At 40.8% G+C, this 21,203-nt stretch overlaps 1 protein-coding gene across 1 annotated transcript in view; it reads left to right on the top strand.

Moving 5' to 3' along the window:
- LOC106089703 (uncharacterized) overlaps positions 1-21,203 on the top strand; it is a 340,612-nt gene that overhangs the window by 124,235 nt on the left and 195,174 nt on the right. Inside the window, exon 2 of the mRNA XM_059364390.1 lies at positions 11,561-11,787. Coding sequence (XP_059220373.1) covers positions 11,607-11,787 — 181 coding nt within the window. The 5' untranslated portion in view covers positions 11,561-11,606. The remainder of the gene's footprint in view (positions 1-11,560; positions 11,788-21,203) is intronic.

The raw sequence follows: 21,203 nt of genomic DNA, 5'->3' as shown, positions 1-21,203 counted from the left end.
AGCATTCAATGTTGTAGTTGTGCGTTTTGTTTTTCCTCATGGATAACACAAAATTTTTATGGTTTATGGCTGCAAGTTGTTAATCGAATTCTATAAATTGTAGATGGCATTACATTTTACATTCATAATTCGCAATTTTATGCGAAGAGGGGCAGACACATAAGCAACAACAAAACGAAATATGTGTTAAAATCGGCCGGGCTGGGAAAACACAACCATGGATTCCATAGAGCACTCCTTGTGGGACCATCGGTACTTTAGGGTTAGAACAGCACGGTCAGCGTTGAATTCGATAACTTTTCGGTATTAGGTGAAACCCAACTGGACCAAATTCGGAAGACTACTTAGAAGGAGTCCTGGGCAAGCTCACAAGCAGACCGAGAAAGCGAAGCGGAGCATGAGATGGAGACAGAGGAGTATCGACCGGCAGCGCTGGATGCTAAAAGGGATACAACTGACATTCCAAACACTTCTAGGAAAGCTGGAAAAAGGATCAGATCTCCCGAAGCACATAACACTGCTAAAATGCTAAAAAAGAAAAAGAGCTTCCCGCTTTCAAGTACTCTGGTAGAACCAAGGCAGCCATCCCGCAATGGAGACTCCAGACAGTATTCTGCGGAGGTAGACAAAGTCGGAACAGGAACGAAGGAAGGGCGCAAGGCCCCTGAGTCTTCCAAAAGGAGGCCATAGCCATCACGAAAGGGGAATATGATCGCTGAGAATGGTAAGGAGCCGCCCTATTACGCCAGAATGGCAAGGAAGCACAACAGAAATGAGCTGACTTATGCAGTCATCAACACCGGCAGTGCATCCGGTAGGATTCTACCATATCATCGGTCCCAAGTAGAGGATCTGGTAAACGAGCGGATTTTCGAATATGTGTAGAACTCTGTAGAGGGTCCAACCATACAAATGATGAGCTGAGAGTATAGAGGGGATATCTTCACGCTGTGTTTTGCAACGGCGGAGTGTATTGATAATGTCAAACAGCTCATCAGAGGTATCCACGCTCCCTGGGAGGGAGCAAAGCTCGGCCTGGTGAAAAAGATGGACATCCACCAGCTCACAAAGGTGATGGTCTTCATCAAGGGAAGGGGCAGTAAATTTGCGACTGAACGCATGTTGGGATTCTTGGACAAGCAAAACCAAGGTTTGGTCACACAGAAGCGGGAGGTTTTTCACAGGGAGGAGAAGGCGGAAGGAATTCTGCTTGTGGTAGGTATTTATCAAGTCAACGTCACGAGTTTGGCTAAGACTAAAGGCATGGCGCACTACGGTAGCAAGGCTGTCTTTGCAAAATTGGGAAGACTAGGATAGGCAGAAATTCTCACATTGAGACATTAAGCCGAGCAGTGGCAGGTTACTCAACATAGTCCAACAAACAGGGGGCCGACAACTTGCCCCCAATATTGGCAAGACTAGGATAAGCAAAGATCTTAATACTAAAATGTCCGGCAGTGCAGTGGCGGGTCTCTCGCCACTGCACTGCCGGACGCTGTCTAACAAACAGGGATCCGACGACAGATCCATCATCGACTTCAAGATTCGGAAGACTAGACGATCGTACCATCACCTATTCCCAAGAAGCCCATATACTTAAGATTTGGAAGACTAAGATAGGCAAAGATCCTAGTATTGAAACATCAGGCAGTACAGGTAATGAAAACTCGATACAGCCTAACGAACAGGGACCCGACGATGGAGCCATTATCGACTTTATAAAGATTCGGAAGACTAGGATAAGCAAATAACCTTATACCATGATATCAGGCAATGCAGTGACAGCAAGGTCAATACAGTCTAAAGAACAGGGAGCGGACGATGAGATCATCACCTACTCCCAAGATGCCCATCTACTGGAGGACCAATGATTGAGGTAATCTAGATAAACCTCCCCCGGAGCGAGACTGCTACACACGCTCTGATGGAGAAAATCAGCAAGGGCAAGATTCATATTGCCTTAATTCAGGAGACATGGACGACCCGGAACAAAATTTCTGGACTGAACCATATCAACTACCAATTATTCTATGCTAACACTGGTACCCGGTCAAGGACCTGCGTTATTTGCGAAACGGCCGGTAGGACGACGAAAATCCTATGGGGTGATCCGGATCATAAAAAGACAAGGCTATAACTGTGCGGATGTATGAAGGACTTCAGTATAGCTTTCGGTATCATAGAACTAAGAGCTCACTTATGCAGAATAGGTGTGGCAAGTAATAGCATGTCTGGAAAGAAACATAGGCTATATAATTTTTAGATATCGGATGGGGCGGTCCCTCCCTCTTACCTTTGGGTACAATATGGTTATCATATCAAAGGTATTGGAGAATAGAAAACGAATATCTTATCTGGGACTCAAATGAAAAGTATTCGACATTAGATTACGAATATGGCATGAAAAATACAATATGACATTAAAATTTGCGTTCAAATCCAGGTGGCGCTATTCCTCCTAAAAATAGGTCAAGTAGGTTAAATGACCCATTATGACAATATGGGACTCAAATGAAAGATATTTGAGAGTAGAAAACGAATTTGATATCCAATTTTGGAGCTAAGTGTTCGGTGAGATATGAAGTTCAGTTTTGAGGGTGCTTTAGGGCACCACCCCCTAAACTGTACTTCATATCCGACTATGGCAAATTGGAGTTCAAAACACCCTCCGAACGGTTCTTGTTTACCGACCATGGCAATATGGGACTCAAATTAAAGGGACTTGGGAGTGATGCACGAATTTGATATCCATATTTCAGTCGAAATGTCTGAGCTGCCATAGCTCCCCTAAAAAGCACTTCTCATTACCCTAATTTTTAAAAACATCAGATCTCGGAGATTTGTGATGCGATTCGTTCGAAAAATTTTTTGGAATTCTTACAGTCACCAAGGAGTTTAAGAAGGAGATTAAAGTTCTCTCTTTGGTTGGCAAAATCCGCACCGTTTGGGTGCCGCCCGGCGGAGTAAGGGGGAATGAAAGGGAAGACGATTTAGCCAGAGGACTGCCGTCGATAAACTTGGTTAACCCGAAGCCTTTCGGGTCGACGCTGTTCGATTTAAGCGCGTGGTCAAAAAACTCGCATGTAACACTGTGGAACAGCGATAGGACGGCGAAAATCTTATGGGCTGATCCGGCTGGTGAGAGGACGACGCTTTTACGGTCAGTATAGCTTTTAGTGTCATAACGGGACACATAAGACCACGAACTCAGTTATGCAAAATTGGTGCGGCAAGTGATAGCATGTGTAGGGCATGTGGGGAAGATGATGAGACTTTGGAGCATTTACTAAAAATTTGAATTTTCTTTTTCGAGTTTACTTTGTAGTTTTTAGAGCGCACAACAAGCCGATTACTGGCTTAGGTGTATGTCTATAGTGACATGGGGCAGATTAATATCTGCATCCTTTTTTCACCATTGTTCCGTCACCAAAAACAAAACATGGCTTCTATTGTTGTAGTCTGGTGCCTCGGGACCGCCCATTACCCGACAATTCAGCGTCATAGGGGGACATATGGCACGAGTTCGATAATCAACATTCAGGGTGAAGTGTCTGCACCCTTAAAAGATATTCGAGAGTTAAAGAAGGCGCAGCACCGATTCGGCTAGTCTCCCATATAAACCGATCTCTCGGTTTGACTTCTTGAGTCCCTGAAAGCCACAATTTCTGTCCGATTTTCTTTAAATTTTGCACATAGTGTTCTATTATGAATTCTAACAACTGTACCAAGTAAGGCCCAAATCGGTCTATAACCTGATATAGCTCCCATATAAACCGATCTCCCGATTTGACTTCTTGAGCCCTTACAAGCCGCAATTTCGGTACGATTTGGCTGAAATTTTGCACGCGCTGTTATCTTATAACCTTTAACAACTGTGTTAAATGCGATCCAAATCGGTCTATAACCTGGTATAGCTCCCATATAAACCGATCTCCCGTTTTGACTTCTTGAGCCCCTGGAACCCTCAGTTTTTATCCAATTTGGCTGAAATTTTGCACATATTGTTTTATTATGACTTCTAACAATTGTACCAAGTAAGGTCCAAATCGGTCCATAACCTGATATAGCTCCCATATAAACCGATCTCCCGATTTGACTTCTTGAGCCCTTACAAGCCGCAATTATGGTACGATTTGGGCAAAATTTTGCATATGGTGTTCTCTTATAACCTTTAACAACTGTGTTAAGTGCGGTACACATCGGTCGATAACCCGGTATAGCTCCCATATAAACCGATCTCCCGATTTGAGTTCTTGAGCCCCTGGAAGCCCCAATTTTCATCCGATTTTGCTTAAATTTTGCACATAGTGTTCTATTCTGACTTCTAACAACTGTACCAAGTAAGGTCCAAATCGGTCTATAACCTGATATAGCTCCCATATAAACCGATCTTCCGACTTAACTTCTTGAGCCTTTATAAGCCGCTATTTTTGTCCGATTTGGCCAAAATTTTGCACATGGTGTTCTATTATGACTTCCAACAACTGTGACAAGTAAGGTTCAAATCGGTCTATAGCCTGGTATAGCTCCCATATAAACCGAACTCCCGATTTGACTTCTTGAGCCCCTGGAAGCCTCAATTTTCATCCGATTTTGCTTAACGGCCCAAATCGGTCTATAACCTGATATAGCTCCCATTTAAGAAGCTAGAAGCTTAATTTTGCTGGTTTGACAGAAGTTTGGTATGTAGAATAAAATTGTGCCCTTCAACAATATTTTGTTTTTATAAATTTTTAACAGAATCCTGGTGGTGGGCTCCCAAGATTCGGCCCGGCCGAACTTAGCACGGTTTTACTTTTTAGTTCTAGCCCATTCGAATACAGCAAAATGTAAGACAATAATCATCATGCTAATAACACTCTCTGCGTTATCAAATTAAAACTCAATTGGCTAATCTCCAATGAACAGGCATTAAACTCAATTAAAGTTAACAACTCTATTATTTAATTACACAACATGACCATTTGTGTGAATAAAAACAAACAACCAATTTAACACTTCATCGCAATGAAGCCCAAACAACATGTATGGAGTTTATTTTAAACTTTTTTTTATAACTACCAAAGAAATTACTTCCAATAAAAATTGGATAAGCTAACACATAATTATAAACCAATATTTATAAATAACATGATGATGCCCCCCCTCTCCTCATGCTACATCATCATTGTTTATGCATCCCAAACTTGGTTGAGATAATTAAATTTGTAAATACAATATGGGCATAATTATCGGGAGATTATGGTGTGTAATTATGTGTTGAGAGGGAATATTATGATGCTGCTTCTCCCGGCAGCCTATTAACTAATAGTCGTTTGCCTATAATTGGAGCATTCGAAAAAAAAACTAGGAGCCAGGTAAACAAATAAAAATGTATACAAATTCTAATTAGGCGCTTGTAAATATGCAAATTGTTTTTTTCCTTTGTTAGAGGATGATGCCCAACTGAAATTGGAGAACAATTAAGAGAAAATACAGAATTAAACTTGAAGTGAAGGAAAAGGAACAAAAAATGGTGGGCGATTGGAAAAATTTAATGTACAATTAGACCATAATGACCTATAATTTACAAAAAAAGTGACAGAGCAAAGAAAATCCAATTTCCGACAAGATTTCAATAAAATTTTCTCTAAAGAATAGTAACAAAATGTTCTCAAAAGAAAAAATGTTCACAAAAAAATTATACAAAATTTGTGTAAGATTTTCCCTAAACTCATAAAAAATTTCTTTAAAGACAAAATTTTGTTAAGATTTTCCCCAAAACTCTACAGTTTCATGACGTTTTCTCTAAAGATAAAATTTCCATTTTCTCATAGCATCATTTTAGAAATATTCTAGGCTTCATTGCCCTCTCTTTAAATTAAATTATTTTTGCTAACACCAATTTTAAATATTTAACAAATTTACAAAAGAGAGAGGAATTTAAAATGTTTCGAAGGACCATTCAAATGCTGTGTTTACCTAAACACTTTTGTCCACATTATATTTGTGGCACAGCAAGTGGGATGGAGACATTTGTTTTAGTTGCCTGTCTAAATTTGTAAACTCAGCAAATAGGAATTTCAAAAACATTAATGCCAACAGTAATGCTGATGTTTATGGTAACTTTATAAAAGTTTAAAGGTATTTGAATGCCCTACCTCGTGTACCGGCCTTTGCAAATAGTTGCAAATTTAGGACACTAAGAGAAAAAATAAGTTAAGAAGAAGGCTTGAGAGATAACGGTCTCGTATCCAACATCAAACGAAGGCAAATCTCTAGATCTGATCTTCGTAACAGTGGATAACACAAAATGCGAAAAAAAAAGTTCATGAAATTTTGTCCTTAGAGAAAATTTTATAATTTTATCAACATTTTTTCCTTAGAGAAAATTTCATCCATAATTTATCTTAAGAGAATATTTTACAGAAATTTTTCTCTGAAATGATGGTTTCTAGAAAATTTTTGTCTTGGTCTTCAACGAAATTTTTATGAAAATTTTATCCTTATAGAAGGACGCCCCGGTAGCCGAGTACGTAGCGAGCTTGGATTACCAGTGCACGGTTAGTGGGTTCGATTTCCGCCGGAAGCCTTGGTCTGTCGCTACTGTGGTATCACAATGGACTTAAACTTGTCTAAGTGAGACTGTAAAGGACTGCCACTCTTAGATAACCTAATATATCCTTATAGAATATTTTATGAAAATTATGCTTTAAAGAAACTTCCATAAAATTTTTTTTTTTTTTGAAAAAAAAAAAACATGGAAAATTTCTTGAAAAACTATCCTTCCCCAGGGGAAAGGTTATCAAAACTACCCTAAAACAAGGAAATGGGTACCAAAATTACTCTAAACTAAAGAAAATTGTATTAAAACTACCCTTCCTCAAGGAAACGGGTACCAAAACTAAACTTACCCAAGTGAAAGAGTACTTAAACTACCCATCCTACTACATTTCCTCAAGGAAAAGGGTACCAAAAATACTATTCCCATAGGAAAGGGGTACTCAAACTACCTTTCCACGAGGGAAAGGCTACTAAAACTACCCTACTCCAAGGAAAAAATACCAAAACAACATTTCCCCAAAGGAAAAGGTACTAAAACTTTCCTTTTCCAAGGGAAAGGGTAACAAAACTAGCCTTCCCCACGGAAAAAGGTACAAAAACTACCATTCGCAAGGGAAAAAGGGTACTAAAACTATCATTCCCCAAGAAAAAGGATACTAAAACTACCATTCTTCAAGGGAGAGGATACCAAAATTACCATCCCCCAGCGAAAGGGTACTAAACTTCCCTTCCCCAAGGGAAAGGGTACAAAAACTACCCTTCACCAAAGGAAAGCGTACAAAAACTACCCTTCACTAAGGGAAAGGGTAATAAAACTACCCTTCCCCAATAGAAAGGGTGCTAAAACTACCCTTCCATAAGGGAAAGGGTACTAAAACAATCCTTCCCCAAGCAAAAGGGTACTAAAACAATCCTTCCCCAAGCTAAATTGTACTAAAATTACCCTTCCCCTAGAGAAAGGGTACTAAACCTACCCCTCCCCAAGGAACAGGGTACGTACCCCAAGGAAAAAAGTACTAAAACTACCATTCCCCAGGGAAAAGGGTACTAAAACTATCATTCGCCAAGAAAAAGGATACTAAAACTACCATTCTTCAAGGGAGAGGGTACCATTTCCTAACGGACAGGGTACTAAATCTCGCTTCCCCAAAAAACAGGTTACTAAAAATACCCTTTCCCAAGGTTAGGGTACTAAAACTACCCTTTTCCAAGCGAAGGAGTACTAAAACTACCCTTACTCAAGGGAAAGGGTAATAAAACTACCCTTCCCCAAGGGAAAGGGTACTAAACTACCCTTCCCCAAGGAAAAGAATACTAAAACTACCTTTTCCCAAGGAAGGGGTACTAAAACTACCCTTTCCAAAAGAAAAGGGTACTAAAACTACCCTTCCACAAGCAGAGGGTACTAAAACTAACCTTCACTTAGGGAAAGGGTACTAAAACAACCCTTTCCCAAGGTACAGGATACTAAAACTTCCCTTTCCCAAGCGAAACAATACTAAAACTACCCTCTCCCTTGCGTAAAGGTACTAAAACTACCCTTCCCCAAGGGAAAGTTTATTAAAATGGTACTAAAACTACACTTCCTCAAGGAAAAAGGTACTAAAACTACCCTTCCTCAGAAAAAGGGTACTAAAACACCCTTCCCCAAGAGAAAGGGTAATAAAACAAGACATCCTCAAGGCAGATGCTACTAAAACTAGACTTCTCCAAAGGAAAGAGTACTAAACCTACCCTTCTCCAAGGGAAAAAGTACTAAAACTGACCTCCTACCCTTCTTCAAGGAAAAGGGAATAAAACTAGACTTCCCAAACGGAGAGGGTATAAAACTAGCCTTCTCCAAGGGAAAGAGTACTAAAACTACTCTCCCCAAGAGAAAGGGTATTAAAACTACACTTCCCCGAAGGAAAGGGTACTAAAACTACTCATCCGCGAGGGAAAGGGTACTAAAACTACCATTATTTAGGGGAAAGGGTACTAAAACTACCCTTCCCCAAAGGAAAGGGTACTAAAACTACCCTTCCCCAAGGAAAAGGGTACTAAAACTAGACTTCCCACAGGGAGAGGGTACTAAAACACCCTTCCCCAAGAGAAAGAGTAATAAAACTTCCCAAAGGGAGAGCGTACTAAAACTAGCCTTCCCCAAGAGAAAGAGTAATAAAACTAAACCTCCCAAAGGGATAGCGTACTAAAACTAGCCTTCTCCAAGGGAAAGAGTACAAAAACTATCCTCCCCAAGAGAAGGGGTACTAAAACAACACTTCCCCGAAGGAAAGGGTACTTAATTTACTCTTACGCAAGGGAAAGGCTATTAAAACCAGCATTATTTAGGGGAAAGTGTACTAAAACTACCCTTTTCCATCGAAAGGGTATCCTTAAGGAAAGTGTACCAAAACTGGCCTTCCTCAAGCGAAAGGGTAATAAAACTACCCTTTCCAAAAGGCAAGGGTACTAAACTACCCTTTCACAAGGGAGATGGTACTAAAACTACCCATCTCCAAGAGAAGAGGTACTAAAATTTTCCTTCCCCAAGCGAAAGGGTAATAAAACTACCCTTTCCAAAAGGCAAGGGTACTAAACTACCCTTACCAAGGCAAAGGGTACTAAAACTATCCTTTCCCAAGGCAAAGGGTACTCAAATTACCCTTCCCTAAGGGAAGAGGTACTAAACCTTTTCTTCCGCAAGGGAAAGAGTAACAACACTACACTTCCCTAAGGGAAAGGGTACTAAAACTACCATTTTCCAAGGAAAAGAGTACTAAAACTATCAATCCCTAAGGAAAAGGATACTAAAACTAGCCTTATTCTAGGGAGAGGGTACTCAAACTATCATTCCCCAAAGGAAAGGGTACTAAAACTACCTTTCCAGAGGAAAGGGTACTAAACCCGCCCTTCCACAAGGGACAGGGTACTAAAATTACCCTTCCCTAAGGGACAGGGTACTAAAATTACCTTTGCCCAAGGGTAAGGCTAGTAAAACTACCCTGCCCCAAGGGAATGGGTACTAAAACTACCCCTCCCTAAGGGAAAGCGTACTAAAACTAACCTTCCCTTAGGGAAAGATTACTAAAACTACCCTTTCGAAGGGAAAGGGTAATAAAACTACCCTTTCCCAAAAGGAAATGGGACTAAAACTACCCTTCCCCAAGGTAAAGGGTACTAAAGCTACACTTCCTCAAGGGAAAGGTTGTTAAAACCATCCTTCCCCAAAGGAAAGGGTACTAATACCACCAATTCCCAAGGGAAAGGGTACTTCAACTACCCTACCCAATGGAAAAGGTACTAAAACAACCTCGCCCCAAAGCAAAGGGTACTAAAACTATCCTTTCCCTTCCTCAAGGGAAAGGTTGTTAAAACCATCCTTATCCAAGCGAAAGGTTAATAAAACTACCCTTTCACAAGGTAAAGGGTAATAAAACTACCCTTTCCCATGGGAAAGGGGACTAAAACTACCCTGTCCCATGGGAAAGGGTACTACAACTACCCTTCCCAAAGGGAGGGGACAACAAAACTAGCCTTTCTCAAGTAAAAGGGTACTAAAACTGGACTTCCCCAAGGGAATGGGTACTAATACTACCCATTCCCAAGGGAAAGAGTACTAAAACAACCTCGTCCCAAGGGAAAAGGTACTAAACACTACTCTTTCCCAAGGGAAAAGGTACTAAAACTACTCTTCCCCAATAGGTCCTAAAACTACCCTACATACCCTTCCCCAAGGAACTGGGCACTCAAACTACCCTTCCCAGAGGAAAGGGTACTAAAAGTCCTCTTTTTCCAAGGGTACTAAAACTACCATTTTCCTAGCGAAGGGGTGCTAAAACTACTCTTCCCTAAGGGAAATGGTACTAAAACTACCCTTTCCCTTGGGAAGGGGAAAGCACAGAACTATAAAAAACTTTTTCTCTAGAGAAAATTATGTCTGTACACAAAATTTCACAAAAATTTTACCAATAGAAAAAATTTCATTGTAATTTTGGTCATTATGTAAATGTTTATGAAACCATGTCCTAATGTAGGGCACTCTACTAGCAATGACCAACATTCATTCCATGGGGCAAACATTTAAACAACAGCGGTAATAGTTGTTAATAAGTTGCTTGATAAATATAATTGGCAGCGGCAACTACTCCTAAACACCCGCATAATTTTTGCAAGCAGCGCTTATAAATGTTTAAACACTGGCTGTGTTAATGACAATGTTGGCAGCTATGGCGTGGAGTTGAAAGTTTTGTGTGTCAGCTTTAGACTGAATCTCAATGTTGGCCACACCAAAAGTTAAACAGCTCTGAAACATGGTGTCAGGGTGATGGCTATGGTGATGATGCTGATGCCAACTGAAATTAGATTGGGGTAAGGGCTGGGTATGGGCTATGGGTTGAACTACACAGACAGACGGAATTCATTTAAACTTTAAATGAGACCTTTGAGAGTGCCAAGCGGCAGTGACAACAAAGAGTAATAAGATATTAATGTTCGCTACTCTTGGCGTTTATGGCTTTTGTGGGCCATAAACATTTTTACAAAAGATTATTTAATTATGAGTCCAAAGGCACAATTTCAGACACTTTATAGGACTGCCGTTATCAATTCAAATCATTTCCACGAAGGCAGACATTTCAATTACAAAAAGGCCACTAACCGAAAACTGAAAAAAAGCAAGCCGTTATAAATTTCAGCATTTAAATATTTGGTCTCTTAATCGCATTAAGAAAAAGGTGTTGCTTTTGTTTTCTGAAATATCAAAAAAAAACAAAACCCTGCAAAGAAATCACCTGCAGTAGATTTTTTGGGACAAGCAAAAGACCCATAAACTTGCAAAGGCACGTCTTTTGATATTCGTTTTCATTTTAATTTCCTTTATTCTTGTTTTGTTTTATTAACGCAAAGTCAATATCAATGTCCTTGTGGGAGGAAAACTACATAAAATAAATTTTATTTGATTTTGCCCAGAATTTTTCCTTTATTGGTGAGATGGTTAAACTTTTCTCTTCTCTTCTTTGTTTTGTGTCTTTTTCAGCTGTGTTCCTTAATTCTGCGACATCTCTCCTGTTGCAGTTCCACTGATGGGCATAACACTTCTCTTTAATTCGAAACTTTCACCATCGCCGGCGAATAAAATGAAACGCCTAAATACCATACAACGAATACGTAGCTTCAAGAGAAGGCGTTTAGAGGGCCTTTATGGTTGGATAGCAGTGGCAATGATTTGTGTGGTGCTACAAAATGTTGATACGATTGATGCAGGTAAGCCTCAATTTCTTTTTATTGATAAAAAACTGGCTAAAAAAAAGACATTATGTTAAGAAACAGGACCAAAACTTTAAATCGAGAGATCGGTCTATATGGCAGCTATATCCAAATCTGGACCGATCTGAGGCAAAGCTCTCGAAGAGCCTAACGCAACTAACCTTCCCGAATTTCGGCGAAATCGGTCTATAAATGGGCCTTTTATGGGCCCAAAACCTTTTACCGAGAGATCGGTCTATATGGCAGCTATATCCAAATCGGGACCGATCTGATCCAAATTGAAGAAAGTTAGCGAAGAGCCTAACGCAACTCACTGTCCCAAATTTCGGCAAAATCGGACAATAAATACGCTTTTTATGGGCCCAAGACCTTAAATCGAGAGATCGGTCTATATGGCAGCTATATGCAAATCTTGATCAATCTAGGCCAAATTGCAGATATATGTCGAGGGGATTAACTGAACTCACTGTCCCAAATTTCGGCGACATCGGACAATAAATGCGCTTTTTATGGGCCCAAAACCTTAAATCGAGAGATCGGTCTATATGGCAGCTATATCCAAATCTGGACCGATCTGGGCCAAATTGAAGAATAATGTCGAGAGGCCTAACATAACTCACTGTCCAAAATTTCGGCAAAATCGGACAATAAATGCGCTTTTTATGGGCCCAAGGCTTTAAATGGAGAGATCGGTCTATATGGCAGCTATATCCAAATCTGGACCGATCTGGTCCAAATTGCAGAAAGATATCGAGGGGCCTTAATTAGCTCACAGTCCAAAATTTTAGCAAAATCGGATAATAAATGCGCCTTTTATGGGCCCAAAACCTTAAATCGAGAGATCGGTCTATATGACAGCTATATCCAAATCTAGACCGCTCTAGGCCAAATTGAAGAAGAATGTCGAAGGGCCTAACACAACTCACGATCCTAAATTTCGTCGAAATCGGTCCATAAATGCGCTTTTTATGGGCATAAAACCTTAATCGAGAGATCGGTCTATATGGCAGCTATATCCAAATATGAACCGATCTGGGCCAAATTACTTGGACCCAAATTTTAATACCATATTCGTTTTCTGGTCTCCAATACCTTTCATTTGATACCCTTATTGTGCCCATCGGACCACTTTCGGATATGGGTGGCGTTTTTGGGGAAAGGAGGAGGGTGCGGACCCCGATATCCAAAAAAGTTATATAGCTTATGTTTCCTTACAGACGAACGTACCCAATCTATGAAAATTTTAAGAAAATCGGTTCAGCCAAGTATATATCCTATCGATCAAATTTTGTATGGCAGATTCGAAATCTACTTCCGAATACCTTTCATTTGAGCCCCCTATTTAAAAAAAAAAAACGTCCAATGTATCTGTTTGGAAGAGTTTTGGGGTTGGGGCGGCCCGATGGGTACTTAGACTAAAATTTTAATAATCGCATACTACTCTCCAATAGCTTTCATTTGATACCTATATTGTCCCGATCGGTCCACTTTTGAATTTGGGTTGCGTTTTTGGCATAAGGGGGAGCGTCCGTCCCCATTCCGATACAGAAAGATTATATAGCCTATGTTTCCTTCCATACCAACCTACACAACATGCGAAAATCGGTACTGCCGAGATTGTTTAATGTGCCCATTTAGGGCGTTTTTGTGGGGGTGGGGTGACCCCCTATATTTCGACATGAATTTGTATGCCAGATTCGTTATCTACTCCCTCATACTTTTCATTTGATGCCCATATTGTCCTTATCGGTCCACTATGGATTTTGGGTGGTGTTTTTGGGGTATTGGTGGAGGGTCCGTGCCCTTGCGTTATCAATAAATTATAAAGCCTTTTCTAACTTCCTGACCATATTCGTAATCTTCTCCCGAATACCTTTCATTTGAGTCCCATATTGTTACAGGAGTTTTGGGGCTGGGGCGGCCCCCTAGGAACTTGGACCCAACTTTTATTATAAAATTCGTACTCTACTCTTGAATACCTTCCATTTGAATCCCATATTGCCCGATCGGTCCACTTTTATTTTTGGGTAGTACTTTTGGGGTAAGGGGGAGAGTCCGCCGGAAATGGATATTTTGATGTGTTGCAATCGGAGTGACAAAATGAATATACCCCCATCCTTCCATGGTGGGTATAAAAATCGGCATTATAGCTAATTATGTTGTAAACTTCTCTAAAAAGCCAGGCGTACGAATACGAAATGAAGTCCGTTTCAAAGAATTTCTTTTTCTTCGTCTAGAAAATTCGACCCCAATTCTGCACGTCTATCCCTTCTAGACCAGCGAAGGAGAAGTGGAAACTGCGGAGGATATAGACATAGTGGTCAAGCGGATCACTAAGGCCCTGAATGACTCACTTGTGTCAGCATGTCCTAGTGCCAAACCAAGGGCCCAAAAGCGACCGCCATGGTGGACCCCAGAGCTGGTTGGTTTAAGGAAGGCCACAATGGCACGACGCGACTGGCACATCTATAAGGCTGAGCTAAGAAAATATAAGGAAGGCTTAGAAAAAAACCGGGGTAGAATTCTGTAGCTCCGTGGAGGATACATCTGAGACCTCTAGGACAAAGTGGCGCCAGAATAGTTTATCACTGGTTCGTGGGAGGTTATTAGGGAGCAGAAAATCCTTTGGACGATAAGAAGGTTCGATTCCTTTAAGTCGCCAGGCCCCCTGATGATGTATTACCAGTTGAATTATATGCTGTCCCTGATAGACTGGTTCCATGGCTTAGGGAGATATACTCTGCTTGTGTCAGAATGTCATATACACCTATGGGATGGAGGGACACAAAGGTCATTTTCATTCCGAAAGCAGGAAAACGACGATTGGCATAAATATATTCTCAGACAGCCAGGCAGCCATTAAATCCCTGGAGAATGTATTTCTAAAAACAAAAACCGCCTTCGACTGTCGCAGATCTCTCGACGAGATGGCTGAACAGTTCAAAATTCGCCTTTTCTGGGTGCCGGGCCACAGAGATATCCCGGGGAATTGTAAAGCGGACGAGCTTGCGAGACTAGGCTACTACCCTGCACACTCCAGGACACTGGAATGTGTGGGTATGCCTCTAGCGACATGTAAGCTAAGTTTTCAGTACCAGGCCCGAAGGACAACAAATGATATAGGGTCACAAAGAGGGGACTTCGAGCATTCCAAAACTATGTGGCCTAATCTAGACTTGAGGAGGTCTACTGCTTTGCTGTAGCTGGCTTGACCATCATGGCAGGTCACTGTCCAATCGGAAAATGTGCTGACAGACTGAAGGTTTACAGCAACCAGCAACGACTTTTGCAATAGCTCTGAGGACATCGATGAAGAAGAGACTACCGGACACCTTCTGTGTGTGTGTCCCGCACTGGCAGTCAAAAGGAGATCTACTTTAGGTTGTTGGACTTTTTAAAAGCGACCTGGATAGTTCAACGGTAGGAACTAAGAGACATCTTCCTTCTTCTGTTGCTGTGGCATCACAATGGACGAAAACATGAAAATCAAGCCTCCAGATCTTGATTTCTCAGACTTTTGTCACGTTTTTTGTTTTTTGACATTTTGATCTATGACAGCCAAACCATTGAGATTTTCAATCCAATACTAAGACAAAAATTGTGGCCAAGTCAATGGTTAAGAACTCTCCGGCACATTGCAAAAGCATTGGAATGCTCCTTCCGGAATTTTTGGCCTTGTAAAAGTGAAAATTTTTCATGAAAATATTGATAAGTTTCTTTGAAAAACTGAAAATGGTCTCCGCAGATCGGTCTTTATGGCAGTTATATCGAAATATAGTCCGATTTGGACCATATTCGGTTCGGACAACGGTAGGCACCACAATCGGGTAATAAATGCGGCTATTATGCGCCACCGTAGCGCAGAGGTTAACATGTCCGCCCATGACGCTGAACGCCTGGATTCGAATCCTGGCGAGACCATCAGAAAAAATTTTCAACGGTGGTTTTCCCCTCCTAATGCTGGCAACATTTTTGTTGTACTATGCCATGTAAAACTTCTCTCGAAAGAGGTGTCGCACTGCGGCATGCCGTTCGGACTCGGCCAAAAAAAGGAGGCCCCTTATCATTGAGCTTAAAACTTGAATCGGACTGCACTCATTGATATGTGAGAAGTTTGCCCCTGTTCCTTAGTGGAATGTTCATGGGCAAAATTTGCATTATGGGCTTGAGACTAAAAATCGGCGGGTCGGTCTATATGGCAGCTATATCGAAATATAGTCCGATTTGGGCCATATTCGGTTCGGGCATCAGCAGGCACAGTACAATTCACCGTTCCGAATTTCAGCGAAATCGGGTAATAAATGCGGCAATTATGGGCTTGGGACTAAAAATCGGCGGATTGGTCTATATGGCAGCTATATGGATATATAGTCCGATTTGGGCCATATTCGGTTCGGACATTTGTAGGCATGGTGCAACTCACCGTTTAAAATTTCAGTGAATTCGGATAATAAATGTGGCAACTATGGGCTTGTGATCGGCAGAACGGGCGTATGTGGCAGCTATATCAAGATATTGTCCGATTTGGATCATATGGGCTTGGGACTAAAAATCGGCGGATTGGTCGATATGTCAGCTATATGGAGATATAGTCCGATTTGGGCCATATTCGGTTCGGGCATCACCAGGCATAGTACAACGCACCGTTCCAAATTTCAGCGAAATCGGGAAATAAATGCGGCAACTATGGGCTTGAGACTAAAAATCGGTAGAACGGGCGTATATGGAAGCTATATCGAGATATAGTCCGATTTGAACCATATTCGGTTCGGGCATCAGCAGGCACAGTACAACTCACCGTTCCGAATTTCAGCAAAATTGGGTAATAAATGCGGCAATTATGGGCTTGAGACTAAAAATCGGCGGGTCGGTCTATATGGCAGCTATATCGAAATATAGTCCGATTTGGGCCATATTCGGTTCGGGCATCAGCAGGCACAGTACAATTCAATGTTCCGAATTTCAGCGAGATCGGGTAATAAACGCGGCAATTATGGGCTTGAGACTAAAAATCGGCAGAACGGGCGTATATGGCAGCTATATCGAGATATAGTCCGATTTGGGCCATATTCGGTTCGGGCATCAGCAGGCACAGTACAACTCACCGTTCCGAATTTCTGCGAAATCGGGTAATAAACGCGGCAATTATGGGCTTGAGACTAAAAATCGGCAGAACGGGCGTATACGGCAGCTATATCGAGATATTGTCCGATTTGGACCATATTCGGTTCGGATATCGGTAGGTACGGTACAACTCACCGTTCAAAAGAAGCTTGACGTGGAGCGCCATCTCCACATGAAAATGTGACTTCAACAACAACCAGTCGTCAGACTAATAAATTCGGAAGAGATGGATAAACCACAGGGATGCGCTGTTCGTCCTTAGCCTTTAAGTAAAGGTGGTGTTCTCGATTCAGACAGAGAGAGTGGCAATGAAACATTCATCGCAGCAGAATCGAGAGATGAGGACAGCGAGATGAAGGCACAGGTTAGCGAGGGCTAAGCTCACAAGAAGATCGAGAAAACAATCCGGGGCACGACGAAGGAGAAGCAGGCACATGCAACGCAATCTTGCGAACGTGCAGGATGCTGGAAAGGATAGAACTTCCAGGCACTTTTACGGAATCTAAAAAGAGAGTCAAATCTCCCGAACAGCATAACACTGCTTAGACGCTGAAGAACGAAAAGAGCTCCCCGCTTTCAAGTACTCTGGGAAGAGTAGCACCCCCAATGCAAACTCCAGACGGAGACCTGCGGAGGGAGACAAAGTCGGAACAGGAACGAAAGAAGCGGGCACACCACCTGAATCTTTATGGTGGGCTTCCAAAAGGATTGCCTTGGCAGGCTTGGGTATAAATGACACTCTTGCCTCCTGTCGGCTTTCGGAGAATATCCAAGTCCTAGGCACACTGTGAAAATAGAGACCAGATAAGGCGCCGGATAGTCGGCCTCCTTCTGTGGTAAAGCCGAAAATATTCCACCAGGTTCGGGTGATTTATTGGTTGCCCAAAAAGTAATTGCGGATTTTTCATATAGTCGGCGTTGACAAATTTTTTCACAGCTTGTGACTCTGTAATTGCATTCTTTCTTCTGTCAGTTATCAGCTGTTACTTTTAGCTTGCTTTAGAAAAAATGTGTAAAAAAAGTATATTTGATTAAAGTTTATTCTACGATTTATTAAAAATGCATTTACTTTCTTTTAAAAAATCCGCAATTACTTTTTGGGCAACCCAATAAATGGTTTGAAGCTCCTCAAAGCCTCCTTTAGTATAAATTTCGTTATAATAAGCCTTCGATGAACCTCTTTATTCCAAAATTCTGGTGTCTCCGTGAGTCCCGTCGTATCCTGCGTTTGAAATTGCGTTTCTATCAAAAGCCTCAACATGTCCCCCGTTGTCTCTGCTTTCACTCCCATGTCGTCTACTAAAGTTAGGGGTTTGAGACTAAAAATGAGGCTTGAGACTAAACCATGTCGTCTACTAAAGTTTTAGTTTGGTCATGGGTTTTTGAGAGAAACTTTTTTTATCACAGGGCAGTAACAGAGAACTGCCTGCCCTCATCGTCGTCTCCGCAGGTGCGGCAGTGGTTTTTTTTCAGTACAAGAGCCCAATAGGCAAGGTTTAACCTGCCTCTGCTACGAGATCGGTCTAGTGATATCTGGCCCATAGGATATGGATGATATGGGCAGGATATCAATTGACCGACCTTGTAGCAGAGGCAGGTAAAAGCTTGCCAATTTGGCTCTTGTGTTGAACAAAACCAACTCGAATTTTTCAATTTCCAATTTTGTGATACAATTGGAGGTTTAAAATTTCTATCCGTATTGAAATGTTTGCTTCCTTGGCATATATTTATTATCAACTGCAGATTACGACAATCTTCAGTTTCTCTGCTTTCCCCCAAATAAGTCTTTATATTCTAAGCTAAAGGTCATATTGACATGTTAATGCACATTTGATGTCAGCAAACTTTTGATAGATTATTCAGAAATCTAAAACCCTTTTAATTTTAAACAACTTTTCAAATCATAGGACAACTAAGAACAAAAATCTGCAAAATCCCAAACAAAACAGCTGCCTATAACTTGCATTAAATATCAATTTAAGTCATTAATTTTCAATTTGAAGTGTATGCTCTCTCTCACTCTGCCAAAAGTAAAAAAAAATCTTTTTTGAAAATGAATGCAAGCAAAAAAAAATCTCACAAAAACAACTCCCAAGGCCATGAACATAAAAAGTTGTCAAAAAAAACGAGAAAAAAAAGGACAAAGATTATGCCAAAAAAAAAAATGAAAATAAACCCAAAAACAAAAGGGGTCCTCCCAAAGGACCAACAAAGGACAGAAAACTTAAATCAAGTTCCATGAAAACAAACAAAAGCAGTTTCTTCTCTCTCATCTCTCTGTAGCTGGCAGTTATTGCACTCCCTGTTAGTTACTGTTGAGACGACAATATCGTAAATGTCAACGACTATGACATGTCAAATGTGTCAATAATGTCAATATTTGAGACAAATTGCAAATTGCAACCTCAATTAAAATCACATCAATTAGCAAACAGTTAACAGCTGCTGTTGTGGATGCCAGCGAAACGTGTTTCATCCTTAGCGAGGACCAATAATTCTGGGTATACCAGTGCGTGGGCTTACACTTGCAAATGACAGTGCAATTGCTGCCGAGGGAAACGCTGATGATAACAATGCTTATCATGATTTAAGACAAAGAGGCGAAATCTACATATTCAATAAACGTCAGTTTGACATGAGCCATATACGATAGCAACGAGGGATACTCAAAATATTGGAGGTAAATTGTCTGTATAGACAAACTTTAGGTTAGGCAAGAGTCGCAGTCATCCAGTTTGCAGCGTGAACGATCCCAACTCCTTCAATGAAACAGCGGTACGCAGCATTCCTCAAACTGTGCGCCTCAATTGCCGAACTCTATGACTTACGCAAGGATGTCCCTGCTCGGGCGCCACTCTAACGCCAAATTTCTATGGAATATTCAAGCTCTCAACCATAGTATGGTACACTAACTTTTTCATTTCGTTTGTAACTCATCGAAATATTGATCTGAGATCCAACAAATGGTTGTAAAAAGGGATACTCGATAGAGTGAGGATAAATTTTATGTATAGACAAACTTTCTATGAGAAAGTTAGGTTAGGTAAGAGTGGCAATCATTTACAGACTCGCTTAGACAATATTAAGTCCATTGTGACACTACAGTAGTGACAAACCAAGGCCTGTGGTGAGAATCGAACCCACGACCAACGCGCTATCAATCCAAGTACGCTACCAAACCGGCTACCGGGACGGCACTCTTTTGTGTGAGAAACGAAAAGACAAAATTTGCTCTAAAATCAAATTTCAAAAAAAAAAAAATTCTAAAGACAACATTTTTACTGAAGACAAGAATTTTAAGAAAACTCTCATTAAAGACAAAATTTAAGAAAAAAAAATTTCGATTAACACAAAAAAATTTAAGAAATTTTTATCAAGAAAATTTTCTCAAGCCAAAGTTTTTTAGAAATTTCAATCTCAAATGCAAAAGTGGTACCAATCATGCTATCTCTTCCAAGACGAAGACGCTAGCTCCAGTTTGTAGCGTGAACGTTCCCTACTCCCTCAATGAAACAGCTGTTCGCAGTATTCCACAAAATCTATGCCTCATTTACCGAACTCCATGAACCACGCAACGATGTCCCTGCTCGGGCGCCACTGCCTGTGGTGAGAATTGAATCCACGACCACCGTACTGTCAATCCGAGCATGCTACTAAACCGGCTACCGGGGCGCTTTTGTGTTAGAAATAAAAAGGCAAAATTTGCTCTAAAACCAAATTTCGAAAAAAAATTTTATAAAGACAAAATTATTAAGAAATTTTCACTAAAGACAAAATTATTAAAAAATTTTCACTAAAGACAAAAATTTTAAAAATTTTCATTAAAGGCAAAATTACAAAAAAATTCCATTAACACAAAAAATGTAAAAAATTTTTCTTAAGAAAATGTTCTCTAGTTTTTTAGAAATTTCAATCTCAAATGCAAAAGCGGTACCATTTATGCCTCTGATCCCAAGTCGAATACGCTAGCTCCATTTTGCAACGTGAACATTTCCAACTTCCTCAATGAAACAGCGGTTCGTACTATTCCTCAAACTGTACACCTCTTCTACGTAACTCCATGACTCATGCAACGGTGTCCCTGCTCGGGCGCCACTGTAATGTCAACATTTGTATGGAATTTTTATATACCCTTAACCCTAGTATGGTACACTAATTTTTTCATTCCGTTTGTAACTCATCGAAATATTGATCTGAAACCCAACAAAGTATATATATTATTGATCGTCTTGACATTCTAAGTTGATTTGTCCGTCCATCCGTCTGTCTGCCTGTCGAAAGCACCCACA

This window comes from Stomoxys calcitrans, chromosome 3 (genome assembly GCF_963082655.1).
Source record: "Stomoxys calcitrans chromosome 3, idStoCalc2.1, whole genome shotgun sequence".
Classification (NCBI taxonomy): Eukaryota; Metazoa; Arthropoda; class Insecta; order Diptera; family Muscidae; genus Stomoxys; species Stomoxys calcitrans.
Note: the sequence above shows the minus strand (reverse complement) of the source record. Positions and strands in the feature narration are given on the sequence as shown.